At 47.9% G+C, this 21,257-nt stretch overlaps 5 protein-coding genes across 5 annotated transcripts; 3 read left to right on the forward strand and 2 right to left on the reverse strand.

Moving 5' to 3' along the window:
* The first annotated feature begins 59 nt into the window (after positions 1 to 59).
* F4807DRAFT_424785 (mitochondrial fission 1 protein) lies at positions 60 to 1,580 on the forward strand. Its single transcript, XM_047997907.1, has 4 exons — positions 60 to 405; positions 495 to 513; positions 576 to 669; positions 746 to 1,580. Exons 1-4 carry the CDS (start codon positions 390 to 392, stop codon positions 1,070 to 1,072), a joined length of 456 nt encoding a protein of 151 aa, XP_047854412.1. The 5' UTR covers positions 60 to 389; the 3' UTR covers positions 1,073 to 1,580.
* A 551-nt stretch (positions 1,581 to 2,131) lies between these two features.
* F4807DRAFT_424788 (uncharacterized protein) lies at positions 2,132 to 4,595 on the forward strand. The gene is made up of 3 exons (XM_047997908.1): positions 2,132 to 2,693; positions 2,750 to 3,213; positions 3,318 to 4,595. The coding sequence occupies exons 1-3, from the start codon at positions 2,553 to 2,555 to the stop codon at positions 4,114 to 4,116; spliced, it is 1,404 nt and encodes a 467-aa protein (XP_047854413.1). The 5' UTR covers positions 2,132 to 2,552; the 3' UTR covers positions 4,117 to 4,595.
* Positions 4,596 to 5,280: 685 nt separating this feature from the next.
* On the reverse strand, positions 5,281 to 5,829 carry F4807DRAFT_460187 (uncharacterized protein; the record flags this gene model as incomplete). Its single annotated transcript, XM_048001489.1, has 1 exon — positions 5,281 to 5,829. The coding sequence occupies one exon, from the start codon at positions 5,827 to 5,829 to the stop codon at positions 5,281 to 5,283; it is 549 nt and encodes a 182-aa protein (XP_047854414.1).
* Positions 5,830 to 11,698: 5,869 nt separating this feature from the next.
* Positions 11,699 to 15,234, forward strand: F4807DRAFT_424805 (fungal-specific transcription factor domain-containing protein). Its single transcript, XM_047997909.1, has 6 exons — positions 11,699 to 12,601; positions 13,025 to 13,055; positions 13,117 to 13,168; positions 13,224 to 13,888; positions 14,064 to 14,108; positions 14,171 to 15,234. The coding sequence occupies exons 1-6, from the start codon at positions 12,269 to 12,271 to the stop codon at positions 14,917 to 14,919; spliced, it is 1,875 nt and encodes a 624-aa protein (XP_047854415.1). The 5' UTR covers positions 11,699 to 12,268; the 3' UTR covers positions 14,920 to 15,234.
* A 3,244-nt stretch (positions 15,235 to 18,478) lies between these two features.
* F4807DRAFT_77476 (uncharacterized protein) lies at positions 18,479 to 20,556 on the reverse strand. Its single transcript, XM_048003469.1, has one exon. It carries the CDS (start codon positions 20,197 to 20,199, stop codon positions 18,997 to 18,999), a length of 1,203 nt encoding a protein of 400 aa, XP_047854416.1. The 5' UTR covers positions 20,200 to 20,556; the 3' UTR covers positions 18,479 to 18,996.
* Between the last annotated feature and the right edge of the window lie 701 nt (positions 20,557 to 21,257).

Genomic DNA, 21,257 nt, shown 5'->3' on the forward strand with positions numbered 1-21,257 from the left:
ATTTGCGACTGCCCTAAAATGACCCTGCACACGCGATGTATCCACTGACCCACACTCAACCAAGGTTAGACTTTTGAAGCGCTCTGCGTCATCCGGCGCCACATTTGCAGAACTGACTAACAGGTGACGACTTGAGAGCTCCCGCCACAATTCGGATCCCGCACCAACTCAACCTATCGTCGCTGGAAGGTTCCGAGCTTCTCGAAGTCATCTTTATCTTCTACTTAAGCGCTGCCCGTCTACACAACGTACAGCGTGGCAAGCAACTTATAGTCGAGTTACCTATTACCTACTAGTAGTATATAATCTGTTTACTCGACGCTTTTTCACCAATAGCGAATAGCACGAACCTAAGTCTGAGTAATTTAAAATCAGTCAATATTAACAAGATGACGGCGCTACCTTGTATGTATACTCGGCCTTAGGTCTCACATTAAGTGGCGCGGGCAAAGATAAACAAAGACATACTCACTAACATTATTTCTTTATCTTAGATGCCGTCGACGCGGAAACGTATGCCTTATTTCCTCATAAACCCTTTGCTCCGTTATGCCAACTAACCATCGCTCGAGTAGTTCGCTAAGAGAAGCGGAGTTGGAAACTTTGCGCACGCAATATGAAAAGGAGGGCGAGATGGCCGGTATCCAAACAAAATTCAACTACGCATGGGTGAGTTTGCTTCGCAATATTCGTCAGGAGACATATACTATAATAACCACAATAATTTGCTTATTGTCTATCATAGGGCCTAATCAAATCCAACAAACGAAGCGACCAACAACTGGGGGTACGTCTACTTTCGGAAATATTTCGAGTGTCGCCCGACCGTCGCCGCGAATGTCTCTATTATTTGGCATTAGCCAACTACAAGCTCGGGAACTACGGAGAGGCGAGGCGCTACAATGACTTGTTACTGGATAAGGAACCAGCCAATCACCAGGCAACGGACCTGCGCAGATTGATTGATGACAAAGTAACGAAAGAGGGTCTGATGGGCGTTGCAATCATAAGTGGTGTCGCCATTGCCGCCGGTGTGGTTGGTGGGATTCTGTTCCGAGGCAAGAGACGGTAGAAAGGAGAACGCGAGTTTTCGGAAAGAAAGCCCCGCGCTCGACAAGGACTGTAGGAGGTTTATAACAACCTCAGGTCGAATGCAAACGATGGCCTTGCACCGGTTGACGTCGGAGGAACATTTATCATTTGTCTAGGAGGTAGATGATGCGTTTTCGGACGGTTGACACAACGGAACGGTTCTACAGAAGCACGGGCTTAGGATCATGAGTGACAGCGTTAGGTCTCGGCACGAATACCATGTAATCATAGAAGCCACTCAGTTGTACGCCAGGTAGGAATACAGAATATATCAACTGAGGTAAGAGTGATTTGGTGACTTATATCATGATATTCGTAGTGGCACGGTCGTATTCTATATGATGGAACATGCTGGAATACGAAGTACAGCATTCATAAATTGAATGTGTAGATATCGATACAGGTAGCGTTTCAACTCAATATAGTGGCTACCAGTAAATCGAAATCTAGAAACGCAAAACATGGTGGCTGATGTACTTTGTTAGATGTCAGACATGGGTGAATCATTCAAAGTCGTGCCTAGGTACATAAGGAGCCTAGGAGGTTAACTACTAGGTAGCTGATGCGCCACGATCATTATGTAATAATTAGAGTCCATTCAAGGTTGCCCCGCGGTGGGCCAAACTGTACTTGCTCTAAGTACCTCCAGCTTACAACTTGGAAATGACGAAAGCAACTGGGGCAACTCACCAGTAGTAACTTTAACATCTCTGCCTCTACACGTAGAAGCTTAGATGCGCATACAAACGCAAACGCGATCAAACTACAAAGATCCTTTCGAACCTTCCTACGCCGATATTCTTATTTAATAATTCCCAATATTTCAACCCAACTCGAAAATCAGAAAGGACGTAGAAGATTGACAATAAAGCTGGGTACCTTACATATGCCGTATGGACGTATGGACTCCGGATCTCAGGACTTCCATTGGATTCCGACCTCAGCCATCATTCGCCCAGTTCGCCGAGCTTTCCTTTTGGCGAACATATCCTACCGACCTATCAATACGGATTCCACCGTCGTACTAGTGCCGTATTGCAAGGCGCGCACATAGTCTGTTCCGTATGATTAATCCCACCACCGTAACAGCTGTTCCTGCTGACTGATACCTTGATACCTGATCCCAGTTGTCGCCAGCCTACCTCCGCCTCGCCGGATATTTGGACAACCCTACATTAAGGCTGCATGCATTCCAACCTCACTTATATCACACTCCCGCGTCAGCCTCATCAACTTCACCACCTTCACTATTTTGGTTGCCATTCACGTAACCGCCGAACCGTCTTAATCCGGCTTCTTTAATACGATCACCTTACGAAACCCGATTCGCCCAACGGTCGTTTCCCTAGCCTCGTAATTGAATTCACACTCTGGCTTTCCGCGCACTTCGAGCAACCGGCCTAGCTATTGGCCTAGGACTCACTGCTCTTGCCGCTTATCGACAGTCTAGGCAAGTCCAGATGGCGTCAAGAAACACCCATCTCGACGCGACTGCCGGTCGAGAAGTAGTCTTTTGCCATCGCTGCGAAAACGAGTGGTACCGGGATGAGCGCCCGAACACTTTAGATTGTCCTAGGTGTCAAAGCGATATCACAGAGATAGTACGTTGCTCATTCCAACCCATTTTAATCCTAGCATCATACTTACTACTAATCAGGTTGAAGTCGATCATGATCCCCGAATTATAGACGATGACCAGTCGTTGCCAGACTTGGATCATTTTCGACGCCACCACCATCACCACAACCTCGACTCCGACGATGAAGACGAAGACTTCGAGGAAAATCTATTACATGGCCCTGGAGGTTTCTTTAGCCATCGATCTATCTTGCGATCACCTGAGCGCCAAGGTGCTGGAAACGGACCGCGTGCGGCTCCCGAGAATGCCGACCAGATAATTCGCAGATTCACTGAGTTATTAGGAGATATAGGAGGACCTAGCATGCGATCTGGCCCAGATACCTTATTCTCTAGCCCTCCTCAACGAGTCACCTTTCAAAGGTTCTCCGGTCCTGGATTTCAAGGCGGCATGAGCAGCATTACCATCAGTAGTACTTCTGGACGAACTCGCGCTGATCCTAGCCAGGGGCCTGCCATGGGCCGTGATGACCCATTTCGAAGGTATGATTCTCCCTTTTTCTTATCTACCTAGATCTCAGGATAGGTATTCTGAGATCTTTTCGCCTTCGTACGGCTTTTTGCTGGCTATAGCTAACATAATACAGGGTTTTTGGAGATATTATGGGAGACATGGGCCCTCCTTCCGTAGACCGTGATGGTCCCAACTCTGCGAATCAGAATGGGGGTGATGGTAGTGGCAATGGCCGTCCACAGGCGGATTTCTCTTTAGCCTTGAGCCAACTAATAGCAAGCCTCATAAACCCTCACATGGTCCATGGTGATGCTGTTTACTCGCAAGAGGCGCTGGACCGTATTATTACAAACTTAATGGACTCGAATCCCCAGTCAAATGCTCCAGCGCCTGCCTCGGATGAATCTATTGCCGGGCTACCAAGAAAAAAGTTGGATGAGGCAATGCTAGGACCTGAGTTAAAGGGTGAATGTACGATCTGTATCGACGAGATGAAGGCGGGTGACGAAGCAGTTGTGTTGCCATGTAGGCACTGGTTTCACGAACAATGCGTCACCTTATGGCTGAAACAACACAATACCTGTCCTATCTGTCGAGCAGCTATCGATGGCGAGGCTGCTGGCCGTCCGAACGACGCAGTCCCGCCTACGCAGCCTGGCCCATCTAGCATCCCCTCTCATTACAGAAGATCCGCGCCAACACCCCCGGGTCGCGTGCGATCTGACCTGAGTGGGTTTTCTAGCCGACAACAGTCGACTCGACGAGACTCGAACTCTCCTCCGACGTACTCTGGATCATCGCTCCCCACTAGGGCTAGAAGCCCTTCTCCTAGTCGTTCGGCACAAAGTGAGAGAGCTCGGGATGGTCGCAGCTCTTCTGGTGGTGGTCCATTTACCTGGATAAGAGATCAATTCCGAGGAGACAGGCGATAATGAGCGTGATTTTCGCTCTGATTCACTCAGTCCAGTCAACCTACAACGGGCTTACATAATCATGCCAAAAGTCGGCGGCATATGAAGTGACAGAACACATATTTGACGAAGACCATTGGGTCGATAGATACCATAATACTATGGTATTATAAATCACGCGTTCACCCTCTTTACCCCCAAGATTGGCATGTCCAATGGATTGATTCAGAGTTTATGGTGTGTCATTGCCCTAATGTTATGACACTGCCACAATCCAACCTATGAATTTAAACTAGGCGTACACCACCGCCTGGCGTCGAACGGATAGTGAAGTGTATTTGAGGACTACAAGACGGATACAACTGGTGGGAGCGGAAAACGACATGAGCTTGTTCCCATAGCTCAGGGTGTTGCAAATGGGGTGAAAGAAATTCGTAACCTAGTGGTTGATAGATCTCCGTGCCTTGATGAATATGAATTCTTACGATGGATTGACAAAGGCTTGCATAAGGTGCTTGGTAGTATACCGTGAATTGATCTTGCAGCTTCGCAATCCCCAATAACCACCCGCCTAGGTACGTCACTATCATTTCCAGTGCCGAAGACAATTGGCTAATTGTATCGTCTACTGAACTTACTAGCTAGAAACCCGCTGATATCTGCACTATAAGACACGTTGGGAAGTGTATCGTTCCTGAGCCATGTAATAACAGAGCCTTAGTATTTTCACGCCCTTTACATCATACGAGCGACTTCTTGCTTCTGCCGTAGGTAGTATCAATCCCTTTATTTTGCTCACAGCGTAGATGTTATATTAACAATCCCTCCTTGACGAGTCGAAATTTACAAAGATCCTATTTCAGCAGGCAATAGGGGGTGGGTGAATTATCACTTAATTTATCCTTGACTCTTCTTTTCACTCTCTTACTTGCATAATTTAATTTCTCACTCTCTCATACGAGATAAACATTTGACGGACCATACAATAAGTTTTACATTCATCTCCTACTCAAGACTAAACTTAGGGGCTAATAGCGATAGACAGATAAACAGAACAAAACATCAAACATTAAACATTAAACAAAAACAAGAGCAAAACAAAAGATGAGCTAAAGGTCACTCACCTTCAACTAACATCCCAAAGCGAACTCACCTAGACACACACCTACCTTCCTACAAAGGCACTTAGCGCCGACACATCTGCCGGTACGGCTGCGCGAACATGCGCACCGTCAGCGGGACCCAAGTGTCGACCACAAAGTCCAGGTCCGCGCCCTGGCCGTACTTGTGCGCGCTCTTGTAGTAGTACCCCGAGTTCGCGAGGAAGTAGTACGCGTCGCCGTACTTGACAAGCCTCACGGCGAGGCCGTGCGCCAGCCGGCGGCGGTGGCCCGGCCGGTCGATGTGCGCGCCCTCGATCGCCGCCAGCAGGTAGATCTGGCTGTCGGGCAGCCGCTCGCGCCGCTCGAAGGCTTCGCGCGAGGCGCGCCGGATCGCTTCGGCCTGGCCCGAGGCCCGCCCCTCGGCCACGCGGTGCCGGAACTCGCGCTCGGAGCGCTCCCGCTGCCGCGCTAGGTGGCGGGCCGCGCGCGCGGCTTCGCGCTCGCGCTCGGCGCGCCGGGATGAGCCCGTGCGCAGCCCGAAGAAGCGGGATAGCGTGCGCACGGCGCGGGCGGCGGCGCCGCGGCGGGAGCGCGAGGAGGAGTGCTCTGTCGAGTGCCGGGATCGAGCCATGTTGGCGGTTAGGTTAACTGACGGTTGACGAGTTGGGAAAAGGGGATACGTACGAGTTGGTCTGGATGGGAATGATGGGGCTGTAAAGGTGGGCTGAGAGAAGGGATAGTTGAGAACTATGGTACGGAAAAGAGAGAGGAGAGCAAAAAGGGGGAATGCGCCGCGCGCTTTTATAGGCTCGGGGAGGAGGCTATGATGGCGCTGTGTTGGGGAATCACGATGGTGTTTTTGGAGGGGACTTGTTGTGCTTGAACGGAGTGGCCTTGGGATGAGGGTTGTTCGGGAACGGCGATGATAGGGGTTGGTGCTGCTAGAGGAGAAACTGAAGGTCTGTATAGAGACAGACCACATTGTTACCAAATAGAGCGTCTGAGTAGTATATCATGATTTCAACTCCTCTGTGCGAACACCACCCGCTATTAGTTGATCAGAACGAGATAACTCGAAGTTGGTGACCATGAAGTTATTTTCGCCATTGAAAAGGGGCTTTCTGCCTTGCCTACATTTACGTCTCCAATCGTCAGACTGGTTGATCAAGGAGGCCGCAAATATTTCTACATATGATTCAAAAACGTAGTAGCCCCCATTCCTTAAGTATGCTTCAGCCTCCACATAACTACTATTATATTTCCAAAATTCACATTATATGGCAATAGGCACACGGACTTTTCAGTCAATATCGAGCTGAGGATAGCAATGTTTACATTGAGGCTTATTCTATCTACGATATTAATTCTAAGCGCCCATAGGCAACTCTATGGAGTCCATATGAGAACTACCAAGCGACCTGCGCCGTACTAGTCTCAAAGCAATGACTGGGCACTTCACTTTCTAGGCTTCACAGGAATGTTGATCGGAGCACTCCGTTCAACTTTCGTACTTCCTCCGTATCCACCGTCCTTTTCCTTGACAGGAGGAGGAGGAGGCTGAGGGTTTCTGTGGGCTTCTACGTAGCCAGACTCGCTACCGACAACAGGGGCCCACCCCTCATACTTGTTTGGAACAGAAGGCATTTTGCTGTAAATTATGGTGTGATAAGTGATTTGACTTTTGTGGTCGCTTAGAGAGTTCGATTCTCAATGGAAATGGTTTGTTAACTGGGATCTATGGAGTTGGGTATCCAAATCTCGACGATAGCCTGCCCGAGGCATCGTATAAATATCTACACGTTGTTAAACAATTTAATTGTTTCTTCATTCCAATGTTACAATCAATGGTTTTGATCTGTATGTGTTGAAAGACTACCGTATGAATTCCTTCACAAAGGGAGGCGGTTGAGTGTTCTCCGCTGCGGGAAACAATAGGCATTATAATAAATGTAGGTATCGATTAACTAATTCCCTTAGTACCCTCGAGACTGTCATTACGAGAAATAATAGCTATGGAGGACCACAAATAATCAATTTTCACTCTGATATAGATATTCAAAACTAAGTTGGATTCATGTAGAGCAGACAGTCTGCGACTCGAACATTGGAGAGTAAGTATATGGCTCGACTCTAATTCACATTACTTGGCTATGAGGACCTCTTAGGATTATCCGAGGTTCCTTTCCAAGCCTTTCTTCGCAACATAGAGCGGGATAATATTATTGGAATAGCATTGTTGGGAGGATAAATGAACAGGAAAAGGGGAAAGGTGTGTAGTACATGTGGCTTTGGGGAAAAGGGGATCACAGAACACTTACCCCTATTTTGCTTGATATTGGAGATATGTTTCATTGAGCTATCTTACTGACTTGGCACACATATATCTCTCATGTCCTATATCTGGTACAAGGAATATGACTTATCTTGCATTTTAAATGTACTTACCCCTTATTCCGCGTAACTTTAAGCAATCTTAACTTGAATATTGACGAGCTAAGTGCTGACAGCATCGCGCCATAATGTAATGCATCAACATATGGTGAAGATATGATATCTCATTTTCTAATAATATGAATCGTGGTCTTCTAAACTTACCCAAGCCTTCACTAGATGTGTCATCGGACGACATCTCGGGAACTCGGCGAATCCACTACGTTAACGGTATAGGTAAAGGACGAGATCTAGTAAGCTCACGCCGGTGAGAAGTCCCCGGTGAGAGATGTCACTATCTTTGCTCGATTCAGAGGGGCCTGTAAAGTATCTGAGATATATCTGGTCGAAGATGACTGCCTCAGAAGTCTTTAGGAATTAGACATCCACGGTAAATTTCAACTCCGGGCTGTTGCTTCGTGACGCCGCCATGCAGATATCGATTACTGATCCGCGGCTCGTCGGTCGAGTGTGAGCAGGTAAGAAAATGATGCATGAAATTATGAAATACTAGGCTTGCGCCAAGCTTATGTCGGCGGACATCAACACACATTTTTGATACTGCTTGCGTAATTGTATAGCTGAAATCAAGTGGTGGAGGCTGAGATGGATAGGTAGTTTCACATTCCCCCACTCAGAGATCTGACGAAACCGCCCATACCTGGCGTCAGCATGGGTGGTAAGATGTATGAAAAATAACCTTTAGATCACCTAGCTCTTATAGTATCTTCCGATGTTGATCGATCGTGTGTAAGCTTCGCCATCGTCGGATATCGGCGGTGGTGTTTACGGGCTGACTACCCCGGACGCGGATGAAACAACGGTTGCAGCCTAACGAGGCATTTCACACCCATCTGTTGACCTATTACCTCGGCAATTTGCACTTAAACCAATATAGACCCTAGATCGTTCAGATATGATTGACTTCTACCCGTTCACAGGTTCTCCGTCTTACTTGCATATCCTCGAGCATGGATCGCGACTTAGCTTCCGATAAAAGAGAGCTTTATGCAATGTACGTGTCATATTTTAGTCGGGAACTAAGGGCAAGGATCCGACACGCTGGGCTTTGGCGTTTCTATCCTCATAATTTCTCCTATACCGAAAACCGATGGAACCGTAGACCGGAGTCTTGTTTCCTTAGAAACAAGGGTTGGGGATGTGAGATTGCGCTATCGTCATTCGGTACTAGGGCCCAGCCCGGTGCTCTGGGCCAGGACTGCACAGATCTCTCTCAAGCTCGTCTACAGGGTTGTGATTGAGGTTCTCGTAAGCTACATAGGTGCCGTGGGGGGTTCTAGACTTGTAGTCAAAGTCAGTGCGTTGAATCTGATATATGTGATATCTTCTAGACTACACTTCTCACGATGTCGACCGGGCTTGAACCATGGTCTTGCCAGGTTCTGCTTGTTGGAGGTCAAACGGCAATTCAGGGGCAGATGACCTACATCACAATCTGGCCTAGATTATCGTGGCAAATTTACAGAACTCTGGACATATATCAAATATTGGTAGAAACTCCATGTGAATTGTAACCGGTACTGCATGTCAAGTTTACCAAATAAACTTGGGAAATCTTGAGGCATGGTTCCGCTTGACTGGATACCTAGTACCTAGGTAGGTCAATTCAAATGCTGAAGAATAACGCGAGGAATAATGAGATTGCTGAGTTGGGCAGTACTCTATCCTACTAGGGCTTAATTCAAATCGCCGAAGTCGCTGGGCTCATCTAGAATATGCAAATTCCACATGTCTTCTGAAGACCTTAATAATTCCAGCTGCCACTCCGGTTGTTCACCGCTAGCGTGGCAAATACTATTGAGTTCCAAGTTGTTTCTCGAATACCTCTTCTATGTATATGTGTTCTGAACTAGGAATAAAACTGACAGCTTACGAAAGAGACAGTGTCAATGAAAGGAGAGATAGACTGCTGGGGGCGCGGGCTGAACTGCGGTCGTGGCATCACGGGAAGCATAGCGTGGTAACACAACGGCGTAATTTCGCATTTGCAGGTAGTCATTCGCAAGGCGTAACTGGCTGCTAGGATGCACAATCTGACATCGAAACACCGAGCGCGACCATCCGTTAAGACGAGTTCGCGAGGCGGCGGCCCAGCTCCGGGAAATTAGTTAAAATTGATGCCCTTCAGAATGGCAAGTAGCCCATTGCGATGGCCGGGCTGGGCAAGTAGTTGTATGCAACTTCTTCCAGGACCCGATGGCAAATACTGAATCTTGGAAACTCCGCTTTATATTGAAGGTGACGTTAAAGTTTGCTTGGTGGTAACATAATGCGATCAATTAAAGGGCGTCGAGGCTTTTTAGAGTCAATGGGTAACCTGTTCAGCACCTAACATTGGTGTTTTGTTTTTAGAATGCTGAATAATGAGGAGGTCCCCTTTGATTCGTCGAGGTGACCCTGTTGACTAAACATGAGAATGCATAGCTCGGTGCCGTGACAGGCCAGCCTGTCTGCGACATGCTTATGCCGGCCTGCCATTTGTATGTGCGCCTTACCATGGGGACATCTTACCACCCCTATACCAGATCCTCGGGACAAAGTCTTTTGTTCCTTTAGCGCTTAGTACCTGCCAAGCCAAGCCATCGAAGATCATCACAATCAAGCAGCTGGACGGGGTTTGACTTAGCTTGCAATGAATAGCGAAGCCCGTCTGCTAAGAGAGACGCAAGAAAATTCTGGAAAGGAATGAACCAGGCTGTGCCTGTCAGATCTAGTAGTTCCCGCATAAGTGCCCGTCTGGGCGTATTCATGACATGCATATATCTTCAAGGTCGCAACCAAGACTCCCTCGTGGCTCATCCCAACGGCAGACGGGCCCGAAGGAGTCAGATGAGCATGGTGGTGGGATGCCTTCATGCTGTGCTATAGAAGTCTTACTAACCATCTTAATGAATGGTCAGAACTCAAGTCACAGATTTGAATAGCTACCCAGCCAACCAAGGCTCATCTCACATTACATACGACGCCGCAAAAACGGTTGACGTAACTTAAGTGTTCTAGACAAGGTCAGCATGGATGACGGCGATCGACCCCCAGGATTGGGTCGTCAGATTCTGGGGGTCGGAGGAAAGTTGGGGGACCGCCTAGAGTTACCTAACTTGATAAGGGGGTCGTAGATGAATTAAATGAACCATGTCCCTATTCGCGGTGTTGGGTATTCCAAGCGATTCCACGACTTGGAGAAGATATTTCGACAAGACAACAACGACGATGTCTTCCAGTAAGAACATAGACGGCGAATGGTAATCGATCTCCTGACTTGGTCCGGGATACCTAATGTAATCTGATCAGTCATGCATCTGCGGTGTATGTGTATGTAGGTGTAGGTGTAGGTATGTACGTACAATAGGAAAAAACTTGGGGCGAAGCTGTGCACCTTCATCAGTCAGCGCGCGTTTTCGGCATTTATAATCACAGGCGCGTGCTTGCATGGTTCATGGTTCATGGTTCATGCCGTAGGCCGATTGCCAATCCATTAAAGCAACTACGCACCTGGGCGCTTTCCTTACCCTCAGGTTCCCTGCCTTTCCCACTTCCCTACTCCGCGGGCGACCCCTGCCAACGCTACGGCACTTAAAGAGCTTAGTTGGACCGCTTTGCGGGGGTTGACTGCATATCTCAATTGCTGGATCGTACAGTACAATAGCTAGCGCTGAAAGTTACTTTCACTAGTCCAGTACTATGTAGATGCAATACATTGACCGACATGGTGGACGCGGTGCGGAACTCTCGAAATGAACTTACCTCAATGATACTTGGACATGTAGCTTATCACTCGACGCGAAATATTGGCTTCCACGCACGCCCAGGTGGATACATACACGAATTGGCAACTTTCCCATGTCATGCATACACCGGTTAATCGTGACGTGATGCTGAAGAGTTGCAGCGAGCGAGTGAGTCAGTACTTTGAAAGTAACTAGGTAGTAGGCAGGTAAGTGAGCGAACGCACGCAAGGCACGCAGCCACGATAGCTGTAGGTAGGCTGATTAAGGGGGGCTGTCTGGATGCATTGTCGGTGTTGTAACTTGTGAGGTTGTAACTTCGATGTTGTAAGGCCATGTAGGGCCGTCTATGGCTGTGTATTGATGTATTATATGTACAATACAACAGCATTACGATACCATATGTACTAGCCGTTAAGGATTTGTAACTAGGGGTGTCAACTGATCTTTCCGATATCCATTGACCATTGAAATACCTTGCCTTCCTTATTATTCTTGTTCAAGTGCTTCCTCCAAGGCTACTACATACGTAACTCGTAACTTCCAAGCTTCCCAGGTTCGTAACTAATCCCTTCCCGTTTGACATTGGACATTTGCCATCATTCAATTCTTCTTGATTCCCATTCCCCATATTAATTTTCCCTTTTTTCCCTCGAAAGAGATAAGAGAGAAAAAAAAAGTCTTGGCTTCTCCCCTCCAAACCGTCACTTTATGTTTCTTTATATCCATCCATTCCCATTTTCCACATCCGACCTTGTTCCAATTGAATAGGACTAGAAGGACGATCGGCCCTTATTCCCGGATGCGCCAACCTGCAGTTCTACCTTCAGCCTCAATTGAATCCTTCCGGCCGGGTTTGCATACGGTATAAGTAGAGAGACACGAGCAACGCGCATGTCGTCATCGCAGCGCCCGACCGATTTGTCGTATGGCAGCGGAGGACATTCTGGGCATTCTGTCATTTCAAACAATTCCAATTCAACCAATCCCGCTTTGTCGCCAATAGCCATCTTAACCCCGACTTCCGCGAGCACTCTTTACGCCTCCCCCGATTCGGCAAACGGCCAGCATTTCTTTGGCGCCAAGTCCGAACCCGAGGATGGCGACGGCGCGGGTAGCGGAGAAAGCGTCACCGCTATCCCTTCCTTCGGCGAACCCCTCAAGAAGAAGCAGAAACGCAACAAGCCAACGCTGTCGTGCTATGAATGCGTCGAGCGAAAGACGAAGGCAAGTGCGCGCGCAACCCTAACAATGCTTAATGATTCCGAAACCTCTTCACTTTCACCTGTGCCCGCGAAATTCCCCAATGCGGAAACATCGAGAGTACTACGTCTAGCTAGCGCTAGATCTGTTAATCGTTAGCAGTTGCGTCAGTATCACGTAGCACAACGGGAGGAAAACGTGGTGGTCCTTTTTTTAGATTGACTTAACCATGTCTCGGAAGAGAGGAGCGGGAAATGATGGGCAAATTGGGCGCAGTGTTTGTTCCAAGTCTTTGGTCCGTGTGCAACGGCAACAGCGCCGTCGGGTAACGCTTTGCGCTACGGGGTTTTCAACAACATCATGCACCGAATTGGAATCAACGCGACACGTTCAGTATGCTTTCCTATGTATATCAGCTACTACTAACACATATACGGGCGAATTTAGTGCGATAGAGGTAGACCTCACTGTTTAGCATGTAAGTTTAAACAACCATTTCAAGCTTCTCAAAACGTCAAATATTTATATACCCTTTCCAGGTATAAAACGACAGACGGAATGCAAATATGCACACGTCGCAAATCTCCTCGAGTGAGTCGCCATAGCCTAAAGTGAATTTCCTTGAGGCGTGGCTAAACAGCACTAGGGAGACATCACGATCGGCCACCAATGGCCGCAGGATGACGAAACCGCCGAAGAAGAAGGTGACGATGAGTGGAATGAAGCCTACGATTCCAAATATCGCAGAAAGAGGTATTCTCACCGGCCGGATCGCTTCTCGTGGGTCCGTAGCACTATCCACAGGACTCCTCTCTAACGTTTCTTTATCCCGCCCAACAGCATCCAATGTCTTTGGGATAGGCTCAGAACACCCCTTTGCCAACTACTGGACTTGCGAAGGTGGGCTTCCGGAGGTTATCGGGGTACTCCCTGAGAAGCTGCAAGCCGACATCTTGTTAAGTCAATATTATGAATGCGTGGACCCGGTCTATCCAATAATCGATCGTCGCACATTCTATCTCGAGTACGAGCATTTTTGGTCGCTTAGGGATACAGAAAAGACCGACGCCGCTTTCGTTGGTCTGCTTTTCACCATGATGGCCCTAGGTACCCAGTTCGTTTCAACCACCAACCCCAAAGACCGTAAACAAACCTCCGAATTTTACGCTTCAGCAGGCAATCAAGCCTTACGCATGTTTTCTTATCTCAACACTGCATCTTTACACTCCGTCCAAGCTATGGTATTGGTAGGCTACTTCCTAATAAACGACAATCACGCCTCAGATGGCTGGGCTTTTTCCGGCTTACTATGTACGTGTATTTCAGACTTGACTATTGTCCATTCATGCGCCTATTTGGTAGCGCAATGCTCCTCTTAATATTTCGTCTGCGAAGCCACATGCTCATTTAGCAGTGCTAGCGCTCCACGAAGATTTATACAGGAGCCCTCCACAAATGGGGAATCGCTGACCCGTTGATGTTGTAGTGAGACAAGCGTACGCAATGGGTTTACACAGAGACCCAAACATAGGTACGACCAAAGTATTCAATCCGAAGCAGAAAATTAAGAAGCTGATGAAATATATCTGTCAGTAACTCCGAATGCTAGCGAATTTGAAAAACAGCAACGACGCAAACTTTGGCAAGCCGTCCTTGTTCAGGATACATTCCTGACAGTTCTGCTATCTTTGCCTCCAAATGCCACGCATACCGATGTTAAAGTCGAGGATTTCCATGATGACCCAGCTGGTTTCGGCGATTCAAGTCCTACTGATATAGCGTATATCCGAGGTTCCTGGATGCTGGCAAATTTGGTTCAAGAGACCATCTCTAGTCCCCGGTCGCTCGACGTGCCCATCTGCTCGACGCAAAGGCAGAAATCAAAACTTGTTGCCGACTTTCGCGCGGTATATCGCTCATTTCCCGACGTTTTTCGATCGTGGGATCAAGAAAGTATTGCACAGCTCGCATGTAGCAATAAACGCGTCGTTAGACAAACACTATTTCTAAGCAGTAACTACTATCATAATCTCATGCTAGTACATGCTTCCGAAAGCCCAGACGTACCCGTTAACGTTAGAGCGACATTGGAAGCCGCGCACGAGGCAATCACTTCATTTTTCGTGCTTTTTACGCTTTTCGATACAGAAGCACGGGTGTGGTGGGTCTTCCATCATAGGGCGTTTTTGGAGGCGCTATGCATAGGGGGCGTTCTACGGGAGGCCGGAAGAGATCCCGCTACCGCGGATCAGTTTTTGAGAGATCCGTTATTCGCAAGGGCAAAGGCGGATATAAGTACGTCTTCCACTCTCGACTTTCCATATATATTTCTTGGATACTGACAGTTCTCTAGCTCGCATGGTTCAGATTATGAAAATAATGGCCGACGGCGAATATGGCTCGGATGATGCCAGGACAAGAGTAGCCGTCTTGAGCGAATTTCTATAGATTACGACAACATACGAGACCTTGTTAGATAATGGGCTTGTACATAACCTCATATGTACACTGATGATCATTTACATATGCGTTGGAGTTAGCCGAGATGTGTTTGTAATTAGTAGTTACAATATCAAAATACTGGTTGTCATGATATCCACGGATGAATTGGATTATATCAAGCCAGTCCCCTCTAAAGCGAATAGTGCGACAAGTCTGTATGAAGCCCACACTTCATTGCCATGAACATTACTAATGTTAAAGCTCGTCCTCAGTTAAGCAATTGACCTAATAATTGGATCCGAGGAATTACAGTCACTGCAGTCATGTTTTTCTGATGCATGAGCGAACGCAAAAGGGGGGCATAGCGGCAAAAAGGAAAACGTACAACACTAGGGATTCGCTGGTCGTCACCGACCCAACTACTAATCTAGCGATATCTGGCTTGTCTAATGGGAGAGCGAACGGGATCCCGAACTTTCCAGATCCTATGGTCGTACATGAAAGAATTGTCTGTTAATGCTCTATATTAGGTGGAAACTTTGTAGCTAACACTGACGTACGAATACGAGTGGCAAAGATGAAAAGGCGATCTTTCAGGTGTTAGAGATGCCCTACTTGTTGTATAAAGCGTCGCATCTCAAAGCGCGTGCGATTACATCTTGAAGTACATAGGGGGACTTGGAAGGGTGTTGGCAACATGTTAATTCGAATGAAGTGAAGCTTGAGATCTCCGCTGTAGAGAAAAGGGGCTAAGGTGGGCGATACGTTAACTATAGTAAACTTAGGCCCGACAGATGGAAGAGATTTATTCCTTGAAAAGGGCTGAAGCCGCGGTGGTGGTGGTGGTAAGATGGACATATACATGCAAAGATATAGGTTCCACGACGTCAAATTGTTAATTGACTTGAGAACCAAAAAGATATAGGAGCTTTGAACCGAGAGCTGCATTTCTTGTCCGTAGAACTGGTACGGGCTCCCATATCAATGCACAAAGAAGTATTGGAACTCCATCTTAGCAACTATCGTGGCTTAACATTACTCTAGTATCTTGGCATAGTGCCTACGGCCTTGATATATAAGCCTAGATGATTCAAAGATGTAATACTACCTACCTAGATACCTACTAGGGATCATTGCAAGCTTGCAACCAGCGTTCTAATTTATAAACATTAACCATTCAAATAATAGGGGCTGAGAGTGGCCTAACAGTATCGGACTAGATACATATATACTATGCGAAGGGGATTACCCACCCATCCATCCAAACCCAAGCTTTAAGCCTGCCAAGCCAACATCTTGGTTGACAGTAAACACATGTGTGCGCACACCCAAACACGTATATACGGCCTTCGCCGAGTCGACCTCGGCCCGCCTACAACAACGATGTCGTCGTATCATTAACTAACTGCATAACTCGTATTTCCCGTCACGAGTACCTACATAGAACTGATGTGTGCGATCAAGATGATCTGTATGCCTGTCTCTCTGATTCAACCTCGATGAAAGGTGCGATTCGGACCCGAATGACCGTCGGCTGCGCCTCCCCCAAACCCATCACGCCACCCGGGCCGGCCGGACGCGCTGAGGCATTAACAAGCAGTTGCACTTTCCTCCGGGAGTCCCGCCCCAACTAACTCCCCACCCCCCTTTCTCGACGGCGGCCTAAAACCCGCGGATGTTGCGAAATGCCGACCCGTAGAGAGAGGAGGGATATGGAAGGGAGGAAGAAACGGAGAGAGGAGGAAAGGAAGAGGAGAGGAGAGGAGAGGAGGGAAACCTGTCGACGGATCCGTAACTCCGTGCTACTAGGTTGCACTGGCGTGCTACCAACTGAGCCGAGTTGTTGCTCCTCTCACATGGAACTTGAGTGAGTATTTTCTCATGCAGCCTGAGTTAAAATCTCGTGTTGTGCAAAGTGATAGTTACCTGTGTTTCCCGGTGGGGAGCCGCGGGATTGATTTCCAACCGCAGGGAATCGCTCCCGCTGGGGTGAGATGAGACAAGACGGGACAGAGGTACAGTCCTCGGCGGATCGATGGGAAAGCTGTTTCATCGGACGAGACTCGAGATGGCCTGTGAAAGCAGATATACACCTAGGTATATATGGGTATGTCACCGTTGTAATGTTGGTATGCGCGGTTTTCAATCTGTCAAATTCGATTTATCCATATTCGCATCCTCCTTCCTCCCTCTAATCCCCCTTTCCATTTGCGTTTCTTCTCCTCAATAGGTACTCACGAGTGAGTCCATAACTCTCTCAATATACCTAGACGATCAATAGTTCCTACCACGTGAACGTTACCCCGGATTGAGGGTTCGCAGAAATGGGAAGTGAGGCGAGTTGGCAGAGGCCGGATACGACGCTGGGGCGACATCGACCCAGATATAACACACAGACGTCCAATATTTTTACGCGCACATACATTTCACTCACACATACGTACATACGTATATACGCACATGAGAAATGTTCGACCTACCCCGGTTGCGTGAAGTTGCCAAGTTTCATCGCAATAATCACACATTCGCCAACCATGGCCTCACTATCAGAAGTTTGAAGTCAGAAAATGAAAAGTGGTGACGCGGTTACGTTGTCACCCCCATCACCCCCTTGCTCAGAAACACAAAAACAGGCCTTACTTACCTACCAATCTTACCAGCTTAACTTACCTTCCCCCTTGTACGTAATCAATGGATTTGCGCCTCCAATGCCGAAGATCTGCCACCGACCGGGCGGGCCGAACGTCGGCCTCGTACGTGACTGGGCCGTTCATTGCCCCATCTCCCCCTTTCTCTTCTCGGACAAGCGTGTGACGGGGAATCTTGCCGTTCGCCATGTTCATGTTGGTTCTCTTTCGATATTTCACCACTTCAATCTCTTGCATATTCTAGCCCTACCTACTACTGTATGTAGCTGCCTAGCTGCCCTACCTAGCATGTAGGTATACTATGTATGTACCTCGGTTGAAATAGTGCATACGACGTGCACATACATGGATACCTATCGGTACTGTGCTTCCAGCGCGGAAGCAGTTTGCGATGAAACGGCTCCTCCATTCCGCCCTTCTACCCCTCTGCCTCCCGATTTGGAGTTCCGCACACGGAGTAAAAGGGCGTAGGGCTTCGTCCAGCCCTACGTTATGGCCTATCGCCGACTGTCAATGAGCGATATAATATGATGAAATCGTATCAATTGGATTAGAACGGCTCTCTAGCGTCTTGCAAAAACTATTATAACTAATATATCGATAAACGTTGAAGTAGAAGGTAGGTATACTATACCACTATATCATACCGCTTCTCGTATCCGCCCAGAAGGATATCCAAACCTTTCGCGAGGGTGAGTATTGGCAAGTCGATTACAAAATCGCCTCTCCTCCCCCTAGAATGACAGTGGCTTAATTGTAAGTAGCTAGATCTAGCAAAAAATCGAACCGTTAACGTCGGATGAACTTGAAGAGCGCATTGATATATAGTTATTATGTATGTACACGCAATATCCTCTCGGCCGTAAGTCCCGTAAAGTCGTAAACGGGTGCAAGCACCACATAGTTGTTTGATTCCAACACTGTATCCAGGTCCCAATGGGCCGTCACTGTCAATGCCAATAGCTTTCCCCTTAACGCCAAGCACGTGCAAAAAATCGTTAAATGTGCTGATGCGTGCTTTTTTATCTGCCTAGACTCCAAAATCGAGCATGGATCAAAATGAGTATGGGTTTAGAGATGCCATCTTCGAGTTCGGACCTAAGCACTACCCTTTCGCGATGGCACCCTATAGATTCGACATTCTTTGTGTAAACCAACTCCATCGCGATGTAGTATGCGAGCAAATATGATCGTTCGGGTAACATGTGGTAGTTATATATGCGTAAAAATGATGCTGGTAGGTATCGGTAGGTAGATAAACTTAACGAACGAACGAGACATATGGCAAGGCAATGGTTACTCGTTGACCTAAGACGTGGATCCATTAACCTATTCCGTCGACTTTGAGATGGGTTTGATACCATCCATATCTTGGACCCCTTCATCCTCGATCTCTATAACGTCCTGTCTAGAAGGGCCCTTAGAGTCCTGCTTGGAAGGGCTCTTAGAAGTTGACGCACCCCTTCGCATCGTCATTGGACGGAAACTCCGCGACTTGGTAGCTTCGGGCGAGTCATCCGGGCCTTCGGCGAGAACGCGTGCCATCTCTTTGTCGGCCATCTCCTTCGTCTGTGCAAGTCGCGTTTTGATCTTCTCGACTTCATCGCTGCAGTCTCCGTCCCGAAGGAATTGATGTGCCCCTTGCTCACACATGCCCTGGACGAACTCGAGGCCTTTATCCAAATCTTCCCAGATATCACCCTTATCCTGGAACGACCCTAATCCACCATTAAGCCTAGACATTCGCATATTCATTCTACCGGGTGCTAAGTTTCGTGATCCCATCTGCCGAGTGCTCACGAAGCGTAGTCTGGGCTCTAACGAGTCGTCTTGAGCTTTTGGAGACGCAGCCTTGGTATCGGCGAGCAGGCTATTCCTAGGCTTCACCTCGTTGTTACCTCCGCCATTGCCTTCATCTTCGTCCTCCTCTTCATCAGGCATTTCCAGTTCAGCCATACGCCTGATACGAGCAACCTTAGCGGCCATCTTAGCCTTTCGCATGGCATTCCGTTGCATCGATACGAACTTAACCAACTCTTCAAAGAACGACTGTACATAACTGTCGTAATAGACGATTATCATATTTCGTGACCTGTATTTCTGGACAGAGTTCTCATTGCTGATCATGGAGTCTGTCTTCTGCTTTCTGCGGACCGTTGCGCGTGCTCGACGTTGTGCAGTTGCCATCACCTCTTGACGCTGCAGCGATGTCTTGGATCTGGGCTCGCTGACGGGACTTGAAGGTACCTCAGCGCCAGCAGCGTCCGGCTTTTGAGCATTGGGTCGCGTCAGCGGAGGCGGCGTCGAAGCTCGTGCGATATCCGGTGGATCAATGGGGACGTTTTCATCTCGCGGTTTTAGAGATTCGGTGGATCCTCGATTCCTCACCGATTTCGCGGAAGATCGTGGCCTGTTCTCGGGCAATATGGCCAGATCCTGCTGGCGTTGGTCGATTTGTCCATTAAGCTCCTCTAGGCGCTTGAGCCAGTCGGGGACATTGGTGATTAACGATTTTAATGAGTCTACCGACATTTTGGGTATAAAAAGATGATTGTTTGCCCGCGATTGATACTAAAAAAGGAGTAGTCGGCCGTATCCCGGCATCTGATGGTTATTTTGAGGCGGAGGAAGCCGGCGAGAAGGTGAGCAAAGCAAACAGCTCGGTGACGGTTAATTTATATGCTCCAAAAAAAAAAAAAAATCAAGTCATCAATTAAGAAGTAGTTGACGTTTGGCCGAACCAAGTATGCAGCGGGGACGCGGACGCGGGCAGCTACTCGGTAAACTCGACGATGCAATACAATTTGGGGGCCCTTCGAGGCCTATTTCACTCGTAGGGGGTATCCAAAATATTAGCCAATTGTGATATCGGGTCGTCGGCACAATGTAAATTATAGAAGAGCCTGATCAATTGCTCTTCAAATTCAGGCGGATATGGCGGGGAGAAAGGGTGGTTGTGATGGCAGTAAGACGGGAAGGAATCAAGATCGAGCGGAAACAGAGATGATATCGAGAGAGGGAAAGATTATGAGGATTGAGAATTGCCCAAACCTAAGGTTGTGGGGTATTGTTGGCTCTGCTACGGTACACTGTTACATTCGTAGCCCATGCAGACCATGTAACTTCGTACATTTATGATTTTGAGTAGGTACGTACTACGTAGTGGGCGTTAGCTGGCTCTGCTGGTCGCGGCAGGCATGGTCACAACAGAAGAGGACGGAAGTCTCCAGGTACTCTCGTAGACATATGGGCAGGACCAGGGATGGCGGTAAGGAATACCCTTGTAGCTTAGCGGCGTCGCGTGAAGGTCTACAGTGGTACAAGCCTTTTCTTTCGACGGCTTTTGATCGGCGACTAATAAACAAGCTCCCGTACTGGTTTATTAAAAAAGCGACCTTGCAACTTACTCACCTGGGCAAGACCGGCAGGACTGGCAAGGACTGGGCAAGAATGGAAGCTCAACTTATTTTAGAGATCTGGTTCCAGGGTGGATAATCAGATTGACACAGATTGATTCGCATGGAAGAAAACACATCTACTCGGGTGGCACAAAACTCAACGAAGGAGCCGAGCTGCGGTGTTCTTTTGTC

This window comes from Annulohypoxylon truncatum, assembly GCF_022578515.1.
Source record: "Annulohypoxylon truncatum strain CBS 140777 unplaced genomic scaffold F4807scaffold_15, whole genome shotgun sequence".
NCBI lineage: Eukaryota > Fungi > Ascomycota > Sordariomycetes > Xylariales > Hypoxylaceae > Annulohypoxylon > Annulohypoxylon truncatum.